Here is a 23,100-nt window from a genome sequence, read left to right as displayed (position 1 = left end):
TTTCTTTTGTTGTCTTGTTTGTAGGGGGGAATATTTCATCAGTGCTGCATTTCTTTCTGTGGTTGACTAGGCCTATCCTTGACAGGCAGACCCTCTCACAGCTTCCAGTTGGACAGTCTAGATGCAGGAAGATTGTTCCCGATGTTGGGGAAGTCCAGGACAAGGGGTCACAGTTTAAGGATAAAGGGGAAATCCTTTAGGACTGAGATGAGAAAAACATTTTTCACACAGAGAGTGGTGAATTTCTGGAACTCTCTGCCACAGAAGGTAGTTGAGGCCAGTTCATTGGCTATATTTAAGAGGGAATTAGATGTGGCTAAAGGGATCAGGGGGTATGGAGAGAAGGCAGGTACAGGATACTGAGTTGGATGATCAGCCATGATCATATTGAATGGCGGTGCAGGCTCGAAGGGACGAATGGCCTACTCCTGCAACTATTTTCTATGTTTCTATGTTTCCACAGCTGTAGTTGGCTCTGGCTGTTGGATTGGGGAGTGTGTTGCTACTGTAGTTGACCATTTTGTGGTGTTTGCACCTGGCTTCCAGGGTTTTGAACCATCTGATGTTGAAGTGTTTCATACCCACTTGGAGTTCCTTTCTCTACCTCCCATTTTCTTACAAGTCATCTCCATAGTGGTCACTGAACCTACCAAACTGATTATTGGGATGTGGGAGGAAACAAGAGAACAATCTTAGGTAAAATCCATACGAACAGCGTCAAGAGTCAGACTTGAAACTGGGTCCCTGCCACTGAAATAGTGTGTCTTCTTGCTGAAACACTGTGTATACTAGCCTATTGAGGATCGTGTTGTGGGGATTTGGAGGATCTCAAGTGAGTGTTTTTCACCCAGAGTGATGAGTATCTGTATTGCAATGCAGAGAGAAGGGTGGAAGCAGAGTCACTGAGAGAACACTTGAATCGCCTAGGCATGGGCCAAGTACTGGAAGTTGGGATTAACATGGATGGGTGCCCACTGGTGGTGTGGATATGGTGAACTGGATGATCATGCTGTGTAGCTCTATGGTACCTTGGTCCCTCTGCTCCTCAAATCTCTAAACTACCACCATTTTGATAATGTGCTATTTTAATTTTTGCCATCAGCATATTTCCCATATTTAAAAACTACACTTCAGTTGACTTCATTCCAACCATTCATGTAAATTTCAAAGTTGAGATCCCAGACCAATTATTGTTAGTACATCACTTGTTACATCCAGACTTAAATGGCGTCAGTTTATCACTTCTGATATGTATCACTCTACTCCCAGCAAATTTAAGCAGTAGTCAATGATGGAAATGTGACAGGCCAGCATGGTAATCCAGTGAGTAATACCACAAGGGAAGCCTTTGATAGTGTCCAAATTAGCACTGGTAATAATGCATCAAGGAACAATACTAGTCTAAAAGGCACAAAGCAATAATGAAAAAAATGACTGACTGATTACAGGGCAAGAGACTGATTTAATGTAAAAGATATTTAATGTAATAGCTATACAAGTTACGGTTGTATATTGACCAGGTTCGTGATGTTTACATGAAAATATAGAATTTTAGAAATGTAGAATTATGCAGACATTTTCACACGTCTGATTAATAGTTGACATGTTTTAAAATGAACCCAATAGTTCACTTGCAAAGCTATCTATCTATCATCTATCTATTATCTATCATCCATCTATAATCTATCCATCTAAAACTAATCTTGTTTGTTTGTATATGTGTGAACCTAAAGCTATGCCGAAACAGTACACAATAGTGCTACAATTTTTGGCCCACCTTTCTCATCATTTTCCTGTGGTGTGCTGTATCAAGTTTCGTTCAGATTGGTGGTACATTTTACAAGTTATTCACATTTAAACTTTACAAAAACTGCTTTGACAAAGATCACTTCCATCTGCATCTCTCCACTCCCTCCCTCCCCCTCCCTCTCCTCCCCCCCCCCCCCTCCCCCCCCCCCCCCCTCCTCCCCCCCCTCTCTCCCCCCTCTCTCTCCCCCCTCCCCCCCCCCCCCCCCCCCAATGGGTCTGCACTTGGTCTAGTATATACATAAATCTTGCGTCGTGTGTGTGGTTATTTTTTGTATCTTCATCAAAACGCTACGTGGTAGCGATTAAAATTTTCCACATTCTTACTCACATTTTTCCCATCCACGCCCTAATCAGGTTCCGTTCAGATTTGATGCTTTATTTCACGTTATTGATCATTAAAGTTTTTTAAAAAGCAAGATTTGAACAAAACCAACTGCTTCTGACACTCCTCTAGCAGTTTCCACTGATGATGTCATAATGCCATCTCACAGTCCACCAATCACAATGGGAGAATTTACATAAGCTGCAGAGTCATTGTTGCCAACGGTAACAGTGGGTAACAGAAGAGAACAAGAGACGCAACAAGAAATAACGGAACATGTCAAAGATCAACGAGAAAGAACACAAAACAGAGGGGAGCAAGAGACGCAACAAAGAACTGAACGTCGACGATCAACGACAAAGAAGGCAGACCAGAAACTGGCAGGTAAAAAACAATCATTTGTATTGAGATTTATTATATTTCTAACAAATAAATCGACATTTTGATCTAATGCTTCAGAGTTCATTAATAGATAGAATTGTATTTAGAAGTTTATAAATATTTACATCCTGATGAATATCTATCTACCTCTGTCTTACATCATGCTAAGAGGAGGGAGCAAACGAGTTGCAGCATGGTCAAGGAAAGATGCAAAGACACATCAAGAGGAAATGAAGAGCAGAAGAGAACAAGAAACGCAACAAGAATTAACTGAACATGTCGAGGAACAACGAGAAAAAACACAAAATGGGAGCAAGAGACACAACAAGAAAGAACTGAATAAATCATTTTTTAACGTTTTAACTGTTATTTTAATAGTTATTCACATTTTAAGCTTCAATAAATCCCTTTTCCACTTGTCGTGCCAGTCAGGTGGTATAGAGGAGATGTTTCGTTTACAATTTTTTTTAAATCCTAAACTTTCTTTGTGGGGGGTGTGTGATGGGGGGGGGAGGGTGATTACTCCCCCCCCCCCCCCCCCCCCCCCCCCCCCCCCCGGATTGATTTCCTCCGATAATGCCAGAATGTTCCATGGGGGTGATTGCCTCGGGGGGGGGCGCCTGTCTCCGGGGTGAGCTCTGTTGCCGCCCCCATAACCCCCCCCGCCCCCCCAACGTGGGAACAACTGATTGCCTCCATAAATTCCAGGATTTTACTTGTGAGGGTAATTGGTCCCAAGGGTGCATGTCTCCGAGGTGTGTGGGGACACTGCGTTCGGGGACCAGCCTTCCCGTGTGACGCTGCGCCTCCCCTCGTGGTGGGGGACAGGGCTCAATGGGTCCCACTTGGTCTAATATCTTTCTAAAACTTTCATCTCGTTTGTATGTGTGAACGCTTGTGATCCTAAAACTATGCCAAAACGGTACATGATAGCGCTACAATGTTTTGCCCATCTTACTCACCATTGTCCTGGGGTGTGCTGTGGCAAGTTGAGGATTGAGGATATATTTTACAAATTATTCACATTTTAAACGTTATAAAAACCACTTTGACAAAAATCACTTCCACTTGCATTGCCTTTTAGCAGCGTATCCTGAATCTCATTTACAGTGGCTTGCAAAAGTATTCATACCCCTTGAACCTTTCCACATTTTGTCACGTTGCAACCACAAATGTAAATGTATTTTATTGGAATTTTATGTGATAGACCAACACAAAGTGGCACATAATTGTGAAGTGGAAGTAAAATGATACATGGTTTTCAAATTTTTTTACAAATAAAAAACTGAAAAGTGTGGCGTGCAAAAGTATTCAGCCCCCTTTACTCTGATACTGCTACATAAAATCCAGTGCAACCAATTGCCTTCAGAAGTCACCTAATTAGTAAATGGAGTCCACTTGTGTGTAATCTAATCTCAGTATAAATACAGCTGTTCTGTGAAGGCCTCAGAGGTTTGTTAGAGAACATTAGTGAACAAACAGCATCATGAAGCCCAAGAAACACACCAGACAGGTCAGGGATAAAGTTGTGGAGAAGTTTAAAGCGGGATTAGGTTATAAAAAAAATATCCCAAGCTTTGAACATCTCACGGAGCACTGTTCAATCCATCATCTGAAAATGGAAAGAGTATGGCACAACTGCAAACCTACCAAGACATGGTCGTCCACCTAAACTGACAGGCCGGGCAAGGAGAGCATTGATCAGAGAAGCAGCCAAGAAGGCCCATGGTAACTCTGGAGGAACTGCAGAGATCCACAGCTCGGGTGGGAGAATCTGGCCACAGGACAACTATTAGTCGTGCACTCCACAAATCGGGCCTTTATGGAAGAGTGGCAAGAAGAAAGCCATAAGAAGTCCCGTATGCAGTTTGCCACAAGCCATGTGGGGGACACAGCAAACATGTGGAGGAAGGTCAGATGAGACCAAAATTGAAATTTTTGGCCTAAATGCAAAACGCTATGTGTGGCGGAAAACTAACACTGCACATCACCCTGAACACACCATCCCCACTGTGAAACATGGTGGTGGCAGAATCATGCTGTGGGGATGCTTTTCTTCAGCAGGGACGGGGAAGCTGGTCAGAGTTGATGGGAAGATGGATGGTGCCAAATACAGGGCAATCTTGGAAGAAAACCTGTTAGAGTCTGCAAAAGACTTGAGACTGGGGCGGAGGTTCACCTTCCAGCAGGACAACAACCCTAAACATACAGCCAGAGCTACAATGGAATGGTTTGGATCAAAGCATATTCATGTGTTAGAATGGCCCAGTCAAAGTCCAGACCTAAATCCAATTGAGAATCTCTGGCAAGACTTGATAATTGGGCAAGACTTGAAAATTGCTGTTCACAGACGCTCTCCATCCAATCTGACTGAGCTTGAGCTATTTTGCAAAGAAGAATGGGCAAAAATGTCAGTCTCTAGATGTGCAAAGCTGATAGAGACATACCCCAAAAGACTTGCAGCAGTAATTGCAGCGAAAGGTGGTTCTACAAAGTATTGATTCCGGGGGGGGTGTGTATATCATTGTCCTTCCACTTCACAATTATGCACCACTTTGTGTTGGTCTATCACATAAAATCCCAATAAAAATACATTTACGTTTGTGGTTGTAATGTGACAAAATGTGGAAAAGTTCAAAGGGTATGAAAACTTTTGCAAGCCACTGTATATAAAATATTGCTAATTTTAAAAAAAAGAGTTTTATTCAAATTCTTTCATTTTCATTCACAATGACGCAACTCATTTACATTAAAAAACGTGATTTTCAAAAGAACTCGGTTTTAATCAAATTCTTGGGGGGAGGTTTTGTTTACAAAAAAATCTCAATTTTCATTGTAGTGTGGCGGGAGAGGTTTCATTTACAAAATAAACATCGTGATTTTCATTTTGGGTGGGTGGGATAAGGGTGAGGTGGGGAGGAGGATGGGGTGGAGGAAGGGGAGAAAGTGGGGGGGTGAGGAGGGACGGGAGAGGTTTCATTTACAAAATAAACCTGGGGCTGGGGATGAGGGGGAATGGTGAAGGATAGGGATAGGAAGAGGGATGGCGAGGTGTAGTTGGTGGAGGGTTGCCGTGAATCGCGTCACAACTGGGATCTCTGGCGTCACAATGGGAGGGAACCCCTCAACCTCGCCTGCGCACTTGGGGGCTATGGGTCAGTAGTGGTATATTGCCTTGGGGGACAGGGCCCAACGGGTCCCACTTGGTCTAGTAACTATTTAAAAATAAGAACAACACCATGTTCATATGTGTCAGGTTTTTAACAATTTATATCAGTTTTTACAATCATATTTGATTTTGGCCTCTATGGTAGAAGTAATAATAGCTACACAAAGAATAGTTACAATCCTTGTTGCTTTTACATGGTTATTTCCTGAAAGGGTAACTAACTGTTTCAGTTTGTAACTGCTTATAACGTTCTGTTCCATCTTTGATAGGTCGTTTAAACTATGCGCTTCCTGGGTCAGAGAATGTTCTTCCTATTAATGGTAAGTATTTGTTAAAATATAGAAAGAGTAATCTAATGAATATACAAGGGAGTTGACCTTTCGAAGAATTGCAGGCACAGCCGGCACTGTTACTATGGTGCACAACATCAGATATTCAATATGCTGTTCTTCCCAGTAGTAGATGCTTTGGTCCTGCGGGTTCTATTCTGAAGAAAATTGCAAGTGCAAGCCTTTATTGTCAACAAGTCTTAATTTAGAATCTATTCTCAAAACCTTTTTATCCTTGCTGTATATGAACAACTAGTGATCTTAAACATATTTTTTGTTTCATTACAAAATGAAAAATATGCTAATGTCTCTATTTAATGCTTTTAAGTTGGTACCAAATAGCCAATAATAGAACTATAAATATAAAATTTGTATATACATCAACAAGCATATCAGAAGGGAGGTCCATTTCATCAGTATACCGTCACAAGGGAAGAGTAGAATTAGGCCATTCAAGTCTACTCTGCCATTCAATCATGGCTGATCTTTATCGCCCCCCCCAACCCTGTTCTCCTGCTTTCTCACCATAACCTCTGACACCCGTACTAATCAAGAATCAATCTATCTCTGTCTTAAAAAAATATCCACTGACAGCCTCCACTGCCTTCTGTGGCAAATAATTCCACAATCACCAATCTCTGACAAAAGAAACCCTAATGGATTTTTAAAACTTTCCTTATTCCAGAATGTATTTCTTGGTACCCAAACAAGAATAAGCAAAAACTTCAGTGTAGTGTTTTGATTTGCTGGTTAAAGCCAAAAATCTATTATAGTAATTGCAAAGCACTCTAGGTTTCTTTGTGATTTTATAAAATGCACTTAAAAAAAAAGATATATGTATATATAATATGTGTGTGTGTGTATATATATGTGTGTGTGTGTGCATATGTATATGTGTGCATATATGTACATGTATATACACCCTCCATAATGATTGGGACAAAGGCCCATCATTTATTTATTTGCCTCTAATCCACAATTTGAGATTTATAATATAAAAAATCACATGTGGTTAAAGTGCCCATTATCAGATTTTAATAAAGGCCATTTTTACACATTTTGGTTTCACCATGTTGAAATTTCAACAGTGTTTCAGGGCACCATAATGTTTGAGACACAGCAATGCCATGTAAATTAAAGTAGGCATATTTAGTATTTTGTTGCATATCCTTTGCATGCAATGACTGCTTGAAGTCTGGACATCATTGTTGCTGGGTGTCTTCTCTGGTGATGCTCTGCCAGGCGTGTATTGCAGCCATCTGTAGCTTATGCTTGTTTTGGGGGTTAGTCCCCTTCAGTTTTCTCTTCAGAATATAAAAGGCATGCTCAATTGGGTTTTAAAAAATAAAAAAAAATTATATTTTATTTTTATTAGGTCCAGTAAATTACAGTAATACACATCACATGTATCTTATTACATTTGTTGTACCACTTTGTTTTTCGAGCTTTAAAACAAGGTAGAAATAAAAGAAGTAAGGAAAGTGAGCAAGAATCGTGAAGGTGCAGGAAAGTGTTGGGAGAAGAAAGCCCCTTAGGGAAGAAGTTAGAGAAACATAGAAATTAGGTGCAGGAGTAGGCCATTCGGCCCTTCGAGCCTGCACCGCCATTCAATATGATCATGGTTGATCATCCAACTCAGTATCCCGTACCTGCCTTCTCGCCATACCCTCTGATCCCCTTAGCCACAAGGGCCACATCTAACGCTCTCTTAAATATAGCCAATGAACTGGCCTCAACTACCCTCTGTGGCAGAGCGTTCCAGACTTTGTCCTGGACTTCCCCAACATCGGGAGCAATCTTCCTGCATCTAGCCTGTCCAACCCCTTAAGAATTTTGTAAGTTTCTATAAGATCCCCTCTCAATCTCCTAAATTCTAGAGAGTATAAACCAAGTCTGTCTAGTCTTTCTTCATAAGACAGTCCTGACATCCCAGGAATCAGTCTGGCGAACCTTCTCTGCACTCCCTCTATGGCAATAATGTCCTTCCTCAGATTTGGAGACCAAAACTGTACCCAATACTCCAGGTGTGGTCTCACCAAGACCCTGTACAACTGCAGTAGAACCTCCCTGCTCCTATACTCAAACCCTTTTTCTATGAAAGCCAACATACCATTCGCTTTCTTTACTGCCTGCTGCACCTGCATGCCTACCTTCAATGACTCGTGTACCATGACACCCAGGTCTCGCTGCATCTCCCCCTTTCCCAATCGGCCACCATTTAGATAATAGTCTGCTTTCCCATTTTTGCCACCAAAATGGATAACCTCGCATTTACCCACATTATACTGCATCTGCCAAACATTTGCCCACTCACCCAGCCTATCCAAGTCACCTTGCAGTCTCCTAGCATCCTCCTCACAGCTAACACTGCCCCCCAGCTTAGTGTCATCCGCAAACTTGGAGATATTGCCTTCAATTCCCTCATCCAGATCATTAATATATATTGTAAATAGCTGGGGTCCCAGCACTGAGCCTTGCGGTACCCCATTAGTCACTGCCTCCCATTGTGAAAAGGACCCGTTTACTCCTACTCTTTGCTTCCTGTTTGCCAGCCAGTTCTCTATCCACATCAATACTGAACCCCCAATGCCGTGTGCTTTAAGTTTGTATACTAATCTCTTATGTGGGACATTGTCGAAAGCCTTCTGGAAGTCCAGATACACCACATCCACTGGTTCTCCCCTATCCACGCAACTAGTTACATCCTCGAAAAATTCTATAAGATTCGTCAGACATGATTTGCCTTTCGTAAATCCATGCTGACTTTGTCCAATGATTTCACCACTTTCCAAATGTGCTGCTATCCCATCTTTAATAACTGACTCTAGCAGTTTTCCCACTACCGATGTTAGACTAACTGGTCTGTAATTCCCCGTTTTCTCTCTCCCTCCCTTCTTAAAAAGTGGGGTTATGTTTGCTACCCGCCAATCTTCAGGAACTACTCCAAAATCTAAAGAGTTTTGAAAGATTATCACTAATGCATCCACTATTTCTTCCGATATTCCAAAAAATGCTCCACTATTTCTTCCGATATTCCAAAAATGCTCCATTCTGCTTTTGGTACAAGTTTTATTTTAATTAATTTTGTGAAGATTTCAAATATTTTGTTCCAGAATTTTGGGATTTTTATACAAAAAACGAAAGAGTGCGCTATGGTAGCTTCTTGTGACTGACATTTATCACAAATGGGTGAGACATTGGGAAAAAGTTTATTTATTTTAGTTTTTGAATAATATAGTCTATGTAATGTTTTAAATTGAATTAGAGTATGTCGTACGTCGATCGAGCATTTATGCACATATAGTAAGTGTTTATCCCAGCTCTCTTTTGAAATTTTTATAGCTAGTTCTTGTTCCCAGTCTCTTCTAATACCATCGGTATTGGGTTCTGATCGGGTGATTGACTTGGCACAAGAACTGACCATTTTTTAGCTTTCAAAAACTATTTTCTTGCTTTAGCAGTATGTTTGGGATCATTGTCTTGCTGTAGAATAAACTGCTGGCCAATGAGTCTTGAGGCAGTTATTTGAAATTGAGCAGATAGGATGTGTCTATTCACTTCAGATTTCATTATGCTACTACCATCAGCAGTTGTATCATCAATGAAGATAAATGAGCCAGTACCTTCAGCAGCCATACATGCCCAGGCCATAACACCCCCACCATTGTGTTTCACAGATAAGGTTGTATGCTTTGGTTCTTGGGCTGTTCCTTCTCTTCTCCATACTTTGCTCTTCCCATCACTGTGATATGTTAATCTTCATTTTATCTGTCCACAAGACCTTTTTCCAGAACTGTGGGTGCTCTTTTAGTACTTCTTGGCAAACTAACCTGGCCATCCTATTTTTACGGCTGGTTTGCATCTTGCAGTGTAGCCTCTGTATTTCTGTCCATGAAGTCTTCTGTGGACAGTGGTCAAAAACAAATCCACACCTAACTCCTGAAGAGTGTTTCTGATTTGTCAGATGCGTGTTTGGGGATTTTTCCTTATTATAGAGAGAATTCTTCTGTCGTCAGCTGTGGAGTTCTTCCTTGGCCTGCCAGTCCCTTTGCGATTAGTGAGTTCACTGATGCTCTCTTTCTTCTTAATGATGTTGCAAACAGATTATTTTGGAAGCCTAATGTTTGGCTGATGTCTCACAGTTTTATTCATGTTTCTCAGTCTCATAATGGCTTCTTTGACTTTCATTGACACAACTTTGGTCCTCGTTGATAAATAGCAATAAACTTTTCCAAAGGTGATGGAAAGACTAGGTGCTGAGAGCTCTCTTATTCCTGCATTATGGAGGCATTTAAACACACCTGAGCAATTACAAACACCTGTGATGGCATGCGTCCCAAACATTATGGTGCCCTGAAATGGGGGGACTATGTATAAACACAGCTGTGATTTCTACATGGTGAAACCAAAATGTATAAAAATGGCTTTTATTAAAATCTGTCAATGTGCACTTTAACCACATGTGATTTTTTTCTATTACAAATCTCAAATTGTGGAGTACAGAGGCAAGTAAATAATTGATGGGTCTTTGTCCCAAACATTATGGAGGGCACTGTAACTCTATCACTTACCCCAAATATACAAGATTCATTGTAGATAATAGAACACATATTTTTTGTGGTCTTGTGTATTTTTGTGGTCTTGGTCATTATAACTGAATTAACTGTATAACTTTCTGAATTTGAAGTATTGCTGAAAGCTATTTTCATGTTTAGGTTGATTATTGTCACATGTGCAGAGGTACAGTGACCAGCTTTGTTTTGCATGCTATCCAAGTAAATCGGGTAATGCTATAATTAAATGCAATCAAGCCAATTTAAGTATAAATAGGTCGAAGAGGAAAAAATATACAGTGCAGAATATAGTTCTCAGCATTGCAGAAATTGGATTGGTGCTCTACAATGGGGTAGAGGTGAATTGGACCAGAACCTACATATTATGTGTATAATGACACAATTTACTTTCAAATTTATTTCAGAGGGCTGTATAGTAAATTTAATAATTAACAAAGCACTTTGTGAATGAATGCAGTTGAGTTTTAATTTCTGTTATATTGAAAATCTTTCAAGATCTCGAATCCTGGCAATGTAGATATGATCCACTTGTGTCCAGTTCTTAATTGTGTATTCCAGCCGATAGTTAATGCCGCCTTTCCCTGAATAATTGTTAACATGACATGCTGGTAATTTATATGTCATTCATACATTCTTATTTTGCTAATGTATTTGTTGGTAACTCTAAACATTAGAAGTTATGTTTTCTTTTACACTCAATAAATACTAAAGCAGGAAGATAGCCTGGACATGTGATAGAAAAGTGAAACCAAATAAAAGTGGGAAACATGATGACCAGAGCAAAAATAGCATGCAAAAGGTACTTGGAGTCGCATTCAATACAGCACAGAAAATGGCCCTTTGGCCCAATTTGTTCCATGCCAATCAAGATGCGATTTGCCCACGTTTGTCCTATATAATTTTAAAGTTTTCCAATCTGTGTACCTGTCCAAATGTCTTTAAATGTCATTTTTTATCTACCTCAATGACTTACAAATGTTCAAATGCCTTTTAAATATCATTGTATCTGTCTCAACTATTTCCTCAGGCAGCTCGTTCCACTTGCATAAGTCCATGAGTCATAGGAGCAGAAGTAGGTCATTTGGGCCATTGCGTCTACTCTGCCATTCAGTCATGTCTGATCTATCTTTCCCTCATCCCCATATCCTGCCTTCTCTGCCTAACCTTTGATCCCCTAAATAACCAAGAACCTGTCACTTTCCGCTTTAAAAATACCCAATGACGACCTCCTCAGCTGTTTGCTGCAACCAATTTCACAGATTCACCACCCTTTGGCTAAAGAAATTCCTCCATCTCATTTCTGAAAGTACGCCCTTATATTCTGAGACTATCTCCCCTAGTCCTAGACTCTCTCACAAGTGGAGGCCTTTCATTATTTGTTAAGTTCCAATTAGATCCAGCCCCTCATCCATCTGGTACAGCAAGTACAGACCCAAAGCCATCAAATGCTCCTTGTACATTAACCCAATCATCCCTTGGACAATTCTCATAAACCTCTTCTGGACGTTCCCCAACGCAGCACGTCCCTCCCTCCTCAGATATAGGGCCTAAAACTGCTTACAATACTTCTAATGCAGTCTGACCTGTATTTATATAAAGCCTCAGTATTACATTCCTGCTTTTATTATATTCTAATCCTCTCAAAATGAATGCCAACATTACATTTGCCTTCCTTATTACCGATTCAACCTGCAAATTAACCTTTTGGTATGCCAACACCAGCACTCGAGCCCTTTTGGGCCTCCGATTTTGGAATCCTCTCCCCATTTAGATAATGGTCTCCACCTTTATTCCGACTACCAAAATGCATGACCGCACACTTTTCCACACTATTCCATCTGTCACTTTTTTTCCCCACGCTACCAACCTGTCCAAGTCCTTCTGCAGACTCCATGCTTCCACTACACAACCTGGCCCTCCACCTATCTTCGTATCATTCGCAAACCTGGCCACAAAGCCATCAATTCCAACATCCAAATCAATAATATACAATGTGAAAAGTAGCGGACCCACCATCAACCCCTGCGGAACACCACTAATCACCGGCAGCCAACCTGGAAAAGCCCCCTTTATTCCCACTTTTTGCTTTCTGCCATTCAGCCAACCTTTTTTCCATGTAAGTATCTTCTCTCTATTAACAGGAGTTCATCTTAGATGAATAGCCTTGCATGTGGCATCTTAGCAATGGCCTTTTTATTCTGTTATTTACTTCCTCAAAAGATTTGAGGAAGTAAATTTTTCAGGCCTCTGTGTAGATTAACCTTCGGTTCCTATTAATTCTTTCCCCTCTCACCTTAAACCTCGTTCTTGATTCACCTACCGTGTGAAAAAGACTTTGTGCATTCACCCTATCCAATTACCCTAGTGATTTTATACACCTCTCAAAGATCACCCCAGAGCCTCCTGCACTCCATGGAATAAAGTCCTAAACAGTCCAACCCCTCCCTATAGTTCAGCCCCTTGAGTGCAGGTAACAACCTCATACATCTCAGATATGAGATTTCTCCGCACATCCGCGGATTTTGAAATCTGGTAAGGCATCGCCCCCGCTGCGAAGGTCCACCGCCGCCTTGGCCCCATCATCGCGAGGCTTCACCGCTGCCGAGGCCTCACCCCTGTCGACGCCCCACTTCATGCCTCCATGGTGCCAACCCGGGCCCCAGCCGCGGACGCCGTCGGCCGCTTCATCCGATCAGGGCTTCTACCCCTGAAGTCCCGGCCGGGGTTCTAAGCGGCGATGCGGGAGGCATCTAGACCGCGGCGCCTTGATAAAGGCCTCTGACCGCGTTCCCAGTCCACAGCCATGACCTGTCGGGATGCCTTCTGGCTGCTCGGGCCATCCGGAAGCCTTCTGGCCGCGCAATACAATGTATTGTTGCATTTCCAACTTGGACTCGCCATTGAGTCAGCAATTAGCATTCCTAAATAGTCACTGACTTTGCAAATTCTGGAAATCAGAAAATGTCCAGAATCAAAAGAAGATAAAAGATTATTCTCTTATTCTTTTTTTTTTTTAATAATTTGATTTAGAGAAATTAAATCTTCAATTTAAAATTTTCGGATGTTTTATTTTCAAATAATGTCTTAAATTCCAGGTTGATATTTTGTCCACTTTACTTAATTTGACTGAGTAGCTATGTAGCACGATATGATCATCTTTGAAGTAGATGGATCACCATTTTCATCCTAACTGTTAAGAGTTGGATTTGTAATTCATTTGGCGTTTAAATACAAAGGTAAAGGATACTTCCCTCTAATTAGAGTAACCAAGCAAGGAACAGGTACCATGTTACAAGTAGGTGTAGGTGTAATATAAAATATTTTCAATATATTAAGTGTAAACAGGCAAGGAGTTTGTGTCATTTTAAGGTATGATTATCACAAATTTTCTGTGTAAATTAAGAAGTGACAAGCAAGTAAAATGTGTTATTTTAAGGTACTATTAAAAAAATTACAGTATAAATTGAGGGTAAACAGGCAAGAAAACGGTGTCATTTCAAGGTACATTTATCAAAAAAAACATAATACCCAAAGTGCAGCCTCCCCAGCGTTTAGTACAACTGTAACTTAATGTCCCAACTTCTATGCTCAATTCCCTGACTAACGACCAGCGAGCTAAATGCCAACTTCACCCTATGTACCTGTGATGCCACTTTCAGAGAAGTATGTACTTGTACTCTGAGATCCCTCTGCTCTACAACACTCCCCAGTGTCCTACAATTCTCTGTGAAGCTCCTGCCCTAAATACTTCCCAAAATACACCTCACACCCGTTTGAATTAAACTTACTAGCTATTCCTTTGCCCACTTGCCCAGCTGATCAAGGTCCTGATGTAATTCTTGATAACCATCTCCAGTATCTCGGCTACTCCTATTTTGCATCTGCAAACTTACTAATTATACCTTCACATCAAATTCGTTGATGCAGATTACAAACCGCGATGACTCCAGCACAGATCTCTGCGGCATATCTCTAGTCACAGGCTTCCATTATGAAAAACATCCTCTGTCACCACCCACTGCATCTACCAATTAAGCCAATTCTGTATCCAGTTAGCCAGCTCCCCCTGGATCCCATGCAATCTAACCTTTCAGAGTTGCCTGCCATATGGTACCTTTCAAAGGCTTTGCTGATGTCCATTAAGGCTACGTCTATTGCCCTGCCCTCATCAACCTTCTTGAGACACAATCTCTCAGCAGAAAACCATGCAGACAATCCCTAACAGGCCCAGGAGATTTACCTACCTTGTACTTCTTGGGACATTCAGCACATCATTGACTGTAATATGGACTGTCAAGATATCACCATTAATTATTTCAAGTTCCCTCATCCTTATGTCTTTCTCCATGGTAAAAACAAAGGAGAAATATTTATTGAGGATCTTCCTTGGTATGCTCCTTAATGTCCTACGTTCCTCAGATACATATGATCCTTGTTGCCTGTTTCTGACTCGTGCCTCTTTTTGCCTGCCCAAGCCTCAATTTCTCTCGTCATCCAGGGTTTGTTACACTTACTACTCACTCAGTCAGGAACATGCTTACCTTAAACACTCAAACTTCTTAAAACAAAATGAAACCAGAAACAAACTAAAACAAATTTATGTTAATTATTTGGGAATTGACTGCAATAGCGATTCTTCCTCATGGCTGTATTGCAAAATTTGAACTAAGCAGTGGCTCTTTGTCAGATGAAGGCTAGTCTTCATAGTTTATAGGGATGCAAAAAAATTGGTTCCATTCCTTATGCTGCTAAATGTACGAGGGAGAAATATTTCTTTAACCAAAATTTTATTTTCTCTAAACATTTTCTGCTCCAAGATTTTCAGAACATTTCTATTAATAATCAATAACTTAAGTCAAACACATTGTTACTTTATTGTTTTTTGTTCATCATAGAAATAGAATATTCACACGAATCTTTGCCTGTGGTCACCTTGTTGAAATGCATTTCAACTTTTAAATTGCAGATTAATGATCTTAAACAATATCCCCCCAAAAAATCTGCTTTTGATGGATGCTTCCACAGTAGAACATATTATTTTGGTGTTTTTTTTATAATTTCATGTTGCCCAACATGAGCCTCATCCCGATTTGGTTTGGCTGCAAAATTATTAGCTTGCTCATTTTGTAATTAATTGATATTTAATTTTTCAAAGTAGCTAAACATTTTAGTATTTCCTAGACATATTTTGGCATTCTTCACTTATGTAATTGATTTAAACACGACTGACCTATATTGATGGAATCTCAAATTTTAGTCAATCTATAAATTTGTCTGAAACTTAAATTGAATCTTGCGTCAGTGCCTCCAATTTCCAGATATCAAGATGTTATTTACTCTTAGCCTTTTGGTTTTGAACATTGGAAAGTAGGCTTGACTTGTAATGTAAATCACAGTTATCTGAATGGTAATTCCTTATAAGTAACCTTGTGACATAATTCATCATTTCCTGGTTGTTTATTCAAACGCAAGGTTTTAAACATGGTTAAAATGGCAATTTTATAATTTCTGAGTCTACAATCTACTTAGAATGTTTAGAACAATTTAGTTTTTGAATCACATTTATACATTTGAGCAGAAACATATAATTTTTGGCCTCAATGAGTTGTGTGAGGAGAGAAAGTAGGTAGGAAGTGTTTGAGCCTGGTAAATGTTGAAATAGAAATAGACTATAAATAAAATAAAAAATTAGGGATATGACATGACAGCCTCTTCCCTTACACCTATCCCTACGCTAACATTTAGAAAGATAGTGACTAATTTGATTTCAACCAACTCTACTTTCCTGCCTTTCATCCACATCTATTTCTGCCTTACCAATAGACTTTGCTTTGCCGCACTCAAGACTGAGAGAAAATATTTTTCATCATCCTGTCAAATAGACCTGGAGTTGTGGTATCTTACTGTATGGAAATGGTGTAAGATTCTACGACTCCAGGTCTATTTCTCCATGCCAAATAGTAGTAATTATTAATTCTATCTCCCAGCACTTGGTCCATAGCTTTCTATGCCTTCAAGGCAATTCAAGTGCTCATATAGACTCTATTTAAATGGTGTCAGCAACTTGGTTTCAAACACCCTCTCAGGCAGTGCATTCTAGGCTGAAGGTCGCCTACATATTCCATCTAAATCTCCGCCTTGCCTGAAATCTGTCTTCCAGTTTTATCCATCTCTGATGTGGGGAAAGGTTTCCTGCAGTCTTTCCTATTCAATCCACTTAAAATCCTGGTGAATCCCTCTGCACCTTCTCCAGCACTATTACACCATTCGCATGGCATGGTGACCAGAACTGCACACAGTCCTCTACCAAGGTGTTATAAAGTTGGAGCATAACCTCCGTATTTCTGCCTTTAGTGCCCAGTCAAATGAAGCCCAGTAATCCTTCCTAACTGCATTACCTGTGTTGGCACTTTCAAGGATCTGTGGGCTTGTAATCCAAGATTCCTTTCAATACTCTCCAAGATTCAACATTCATGATGTACATGCTAGCATTTGAGTACTCCCATAATGCCTCATCTTGCATTTCTCTGGATTAAACTCCATCTGCCAAAGTCTCGACTACTAAGGCAAACATCCAGGTGTGGTCTCGCTAATGCCTCTTTAAAGTCTCCCTGCTTTGTGTTCAATTGCCCGAGTAATAAACTAACATTCTGTTAACTTGCCTAATTATCTGCTGCAGATGCCTGTTAGCCTTAGAATTATGTACTGGTTCATCCAGATCCTTCTGCATCACAGAACTCTGCAATCTCTCATCTTTTTAAAAACTAATAATTTTCCTCCATATGGGACAATTTCACACTTTGTCCACGGTACTCCCATTTGTCACATCTTTGCCCTTCACTTAACCTGTCTTTATTGCGATATTTAAAACGTACACAAAGTCTAGGAATCTCGGCGGGCCACGCAGCATCTCTGGAGAATATGGAGACATGACATTTTGGGTCTGGACCCTTCTTCAGACCGATTGTAAAGTATCCTTTATTGTCATTCAGACATTTCAGTCTGAATTAAATTATAGGGGTGGGTTGGGTAGAAACCTGGGAGACAGGTGAGGGAAGAATCCACCTATCAATTGCCAAGCTTTATCCTGCCACCACCTCTTCCAGTTTTCTCTCCATCACCCACCACCACCACCAGAATCAGCCTGAGGAAAGGATCTTACCCAAAACGTCACCTATCCTATGTTCTCCATAAATGCTTTCTGACCTGCTGTTACTCCAGCACTTTGTCTTTTTTTGTGAACCAGCATTTGCAGTTCCTGGTTTCCTTTATTGCTTTGTACCCTTACTTGCCTGTCCAGTCTGCAAATATGTGCAATAGCACCTTTTTTAAAGAAGTGTAATTTGTAATGTGAATGAACACACTAAATTTAGCTTCTCAAATGAGTCCATAAGTGCCAGAAAGTGAATACAGCCATAAGGACCAATGGATCTGAAAAACATTTGAAATGATGCATGCCAGAGCATGTACCTAAGATTGTGCGCAGTTCAAGAATGGCCGAGTAGGTTTATCAGAATGTTTTTCATGGCTGTGACCATAATTGTAATGAAAGACTTAATCCTGTGACTTATTTTAAATTGCAGGAACAAAGCTGACCATAAAAACTATTTAAACATACCCATTCCTGTTTGCAAATACCATAAAACTATTTAAACATACGCTATTCCTGTTTGCAAGTGAGATGCTTCATCTTTCTCACAGGATAACATCAAAGATGCACATTGTTGTGGAATAGGAACATTTAAGTATTTGTTGTCATTGCTGAATAGCATTGGCTATATCAAATCAATGAACCAAGGTCAAGAATATCCTAAACTCTTTATACCAGAACCACTTAAAAGTTGCTTTAGAAATTGATATGTGGGGGTTCCATGTAACCTCACCTCAGTATTCAGATACTATTTTCTCTTGAGAACACAACCGCTACTTTAACTCTGGATCGCGTCGAGATTGATAAGCGGTTGCTTCTATTGATATGTGCAATGATACTCTATGAAACAATTTAACAAACAACCTTTGGTATTTTTAGCACAGTAACAAAAATAAATGATCTTGTAAAGACCTTTGCATTTAAAAATCCTGCGAGAAAAATAACTTGTGGCGAGTCTGAAACGCTCTACTCCTATAAACCCCCATTGACACTATTGTTTTTATAATGATATTTTCTATAACACCAAGTTTCTTCAGAGCGCAACTATCATGTTATACCAGAACTACTTGCACGTTGCATGCCGTGCAGTGTTTACACTTGGGGCAAGAATGCTGTCAAGAGACTGAGCTAGCAGTTTCAGAATTTTTCAAGACTTTTTAAGATATATTAACGCTGGTGTGAATAGTCTATGTTATTTACAGTTTTGGGGTCCAATTATGCTCACTTTTTAATGTTAATAAAAATGTTATGGGTAACAAATTAGGTCATGGCCAAGAGTACCCCACTGTAGACACAATGTTGGAGCAACTCAGCGGGGCAGGCAGCATCTCATGAGAGAAGGAATGGGTGATGTTTCGAGTCGAGACCCCTCTTCAGACTTTAGGATCGAGTCCCTTCTTCAGACAGACCCTTAATCAGTCTGCAGAAGGGTCTCGACCTGAAACATAACCCATTCATTCTCTCCAGAGATACTGCCTGTCCCAGCTGAGTTACTCCAGCATTTTGTGTCTACCTTTGATTTAAACCAGCATCTGTAGTTCTTTCCTACACATTTTGTCCAGTAGTCCACTGAAGGCTCAATTCCAAAAGTTTTTTCACCCCAAAAAATGTTGTAACGTGACTGAATACTCTACATTTCACTTGCCCAAAATAGCATTTGTATGAAATCACTTGCGATTTAAGGCTTTCCAAGAAATCAGTTTGATCGGGATCCAATCTTCTGACTTAAATATCCACTCTGTCCTTCACATTACTGCAGCTGCAGACAAACTATGTAATGTGTTTCAGTAATTCACCACAACATCTCTTGCAGCAAGTCCCAAACTCTCAACCCTGGATGTAAAATGGCAGCAGATGGTATGGAAACAGTTTCACTTCTATTCTTATTCACCCAAGTTGCACACAGTATTAATGTGGACTTGTTTTACTTTTTTCATCACGTGAAAAGCTCAGTGGCCCAATTTATTAAGTGTGGGAGCACCAACCATCACATAAGTTGCAACAAATCATAAAGGTGGTGTACATAGCTTGCTCTGAGCAGTTAAATGCATCCCTCTGGTAGAAACATTTTCAAATAAAATATGTTTATTAAATGTCTAACTACATGCTTTCTATACTGTCAATTTAGTGGATTATTTATGAGTATTCACATTTTTGAAACTGCTGGTTTCATAGCAAGTCAAGAACTCACCAAGAGGAATTTGTTTAATTGTTCAATAATCATTTTTTATTTCTTCATCAATGCATTCTCTTCGGCCTTTGTCCCTTTGTCACAATTAACTTGACTGGCATTGCATCCCAATTATTACTGTAATGATGGTTTTGCTGGCATTTCAACATCTGATATTTTCTGTCCTTTATCATTTGAAGATTAAAAAATGACCAACCATTCCATTCTCTCATATTATTGAAAAGTATTTTCTTTCTCTTTACATGCAGCAAGGACATATGGGCGAAGGAGAGGTAAAAATTTGTATAATGTATTCATGGCATTGCATCTCAAAACAATCAACTTTTATTTGGATCATTTTTTTTACCCAGCACTTCAAATATTTAAGTCTTGTAAGAGAACGTCGATTTTTTCATTACATTAAATTAAAATTCATATCATGTTTTCGGAATATGTCTGTAATTATAGAACTGAGCTCTTTTTTGAGATTCACTAAGCTTGTTTCCATTTTTATTTCATGAGTATATTGACTTCAGATATAAAAATAAATGCTTGAATTATTCAACTTTCACAAAGTATTGGAAAAGAGGTTATATCAGATTTGCTCAAGGTAAAAATAATTAACTCACTACCACGTTCCAAAAAAAAAATCATCTCCATTCCTTCCACATATCGTGTCTGACCTCCTGAGTTCTTCCAGCACCTTGTGTTTTACCCCTGGTTTTAGTTTGGTTTCTCAAGATTTTTGAGTCGTGGAGGAAAAATGCCCTTTTTAAAAAGAAATAATTGGTATGTACTTCAATTAATAAAGCTTTAAATATAAGATTCCAATTACAACTATTTAGCCAAGTAAAAGTGGTGTTTTAATCTTCTGATAAATTGCCACACAAGTTGAAGGCTGTTCAGTTTTTAAAGAATATTACAATGCATTTGAAAATAGTACAGAAATGAAACTAGAAAATATAAACCTTTAAATATTCAGCAGGACAATGATAAGTTGGTAAGTTAATGTTTCAGTTTACTGACCTTTCTTCAGAGCTGGCAAATTTTGATTGCAAATGGAAAAGCTGTTTTTTTGGACATGGTTGAATTGGTGCTGAATCCTGAACCTACAAATGTATTCTATCAGAAGATAAGATGTTATTCCAGAAGTTTGCACTCTTCAAATGAAGGCCAGTGTGAGATGACAAAAACTGAAGGGTCAGTATGATGGAGGATTTAAGTGGTAGCTGTAAATTCTGCGGCATCCATACAGATGGATTGAAGGTGTTCTGGAGAAAGGTTAGCTTGTGTGTCTGTAGTTATTCTGATGTGGAGGAGGTTACCTTGTGAGCACCAAATGCAGTGCACTAAATTGCAAGTGAAATGTTTGGGTCCCTGTATGGTGTAAAATTAGGAGATAAATGGACAGATGTTGTAAGGGAAATTGCTATAAGAGTTAGTATTTTCAGAGATGGAAGAATAAACAAAGAAATCATGGATGGAAAGGTTCCTCCTGTAGGCTGAAAAGAGCCTGATGGTGGAAACTTGTTGAAGTTTTGGGAAATTAGAATAATCTGTTTCAAGTCTGATGGGGTGGAAGGTGATAACAAAGAGAATCTGAGAAGGAATGGGAACAGAAGTGGGGAAGTGAAACAGTTGCAGTTGAGAATCCTGTTGATTACCATGACAGGGAAGCCACAGGTGAGAAAAGTGTCAAGGATGCGCAGATGTGGCAAATGTCATTGGAGCAATAGATACAATGGAACAGGAGAAATTGGGAGAATGGGGTGGCTTCCTTGCAGGAAGGAGAGCGAGAGAATGTGCAGTCAAAATACGAGTGCATTTCCACCCCACTCACTATGATAAACATCTATGCTCCTAACTTTGATAACCCTCAATTCTTTAATAAAATTCTGCATACAATTTCAGAGTTTAATTATCAAAACATGACAATAGGGGGAGATTTTAACTGTGTTCTAGATCCATATCTAGACAAATCTGCAAATCAAAAGAGGACTAATATAAAATCTAAAACTAGTGAACTCTTAAATGCATATATAAGAAATACAAACATAACGGACGTATGGAGGATTGCTAATCCAGTGGGTAGGGAATACTCCTTTTATTCAACGGTACATAAAACTTATTCACGTTTCAACTATTTTTTAGTGGATACGAAATTAATTCCGTACATAACTAACTCTAAATATCATAATAGCATTATTTCTGATCACTCCCCGTTAACCTTTTTCTTAAAACTAGATGGAATGTCTGATAAAAAAAGTGTTTTGGAGGTTTAACCCACAAGTCTTAAACAACCCACAAGGCTGTACATATTTAAAACAGCAGATAATTTTTTTTTTTGAGACTAACGAGACACCAGGTATCTCACCCTCTCTATTATGGGAAGCTTTTAAAGCATTCATTAGAGGAGTTATAATTTCATACCAAGCTTTCCAAAATAAAAAGAACAACACTGAACAATTGCAGCTAGAACAACAAATTAGATAATGAGATTTAGATAATGCCAAAGACCCAACCATAGACAAACATAATAAGATAACTATATTGAAATTTAAGCTAAATAAAATATTATCGGCAAGAGTAATAAGACTATTTCAAATCACAAAACAGGAAAACTTTGAATTCGGCGATAAACCACATAAACATTTAGCACGACAACTGGAAAAAACGGGAAAAGGAAAATACAGTTATCAAAATTAAATCAGATAAAGGTGAATTATTAACACTACCTAAAGACATTATCAAAAGATTTGCACAATTTAATCAACATTTATATACATCTAAAACCTCAGCAGATAACACTAAAATCATAAATTTCTTAGATAATTGTAATCTTCCCAAACTCAATCTGATGGAACAAGAGGAATTAGGAGCCCAGATCACAGTTGAAGTATGGTAATGAATTCTATGAACGATTTTACGAGATGATTTCTCCACGTTTACTAAATTTATACACACACTCTTTTAAAGAAAACATACTACCAGAAACATTAGCCAAATCAACCATTATACTTATACCTAAAAAAGACAAAGATCTAGAAGAACCAGGTTCATATAGAGCCATAGCACTGTTAAACACAGATCAGAAAATAGTAGCAAAGACCCTAGCGAGAAGACTGAGTAAACTAATAAACCCGGATCAAACGGGGTTTATACCTAAAAGATACTCATCCAACAATTTGAGACATTT

At 39.3% G+C, this 23,100-nt stretch overlaps 1 protein-coding gene across 2 annotated transcripts in view; it reads left to right on the top strand.

The window, feature by feature from the left end:
* The window catches only part of cpeb4b (cytoplasmic polyadenylation element binding protein 4b), a 79,888-nt gene that overhangs the window by 38,083 nt on the left and 18,705 nt on the right, over positions 1 to 23,100 (top strand). Inside the window, exons 3-4 of one of the 2 annotated variants that reach the window (XM_055642957.1) lie at positions 5,951 to 6,001; positions 20,174 to 20,197. In XM_055642957.1, coding sequence (XP_055498932.1) covers positions 5,951 to 6,001; positions 20,174 to 20,197 — 75 coding nt within the window. The remainder of the gene's footprint in view (positions 1 to 5,950; positions 6,002 to 20,173; positions 20,198 to 23,100) is intronic. The other variant, XM_055642958.1, reaches the window with a different exon arrangement.

The sequence above is a fragment of the Leucoraja erinacea genome, chromosome 11 (assembly GCF_028641065.1).
Source record: "Leucoraja erinacea ecotype New England chromosome 11, Leri_hhj_1, whole genome shotgun sequence".
Taxonomy (NCBI): domain Eukaryota; kingdom Metazoa; phylum Chordata; class Chondrichthyes; order Rajiformes; family Rajidae; genus Leucoraja; species Leucoraja erinaceus.
This window is presented reverse-complemented; position numbering and strand designations above follow the sequence as displayed.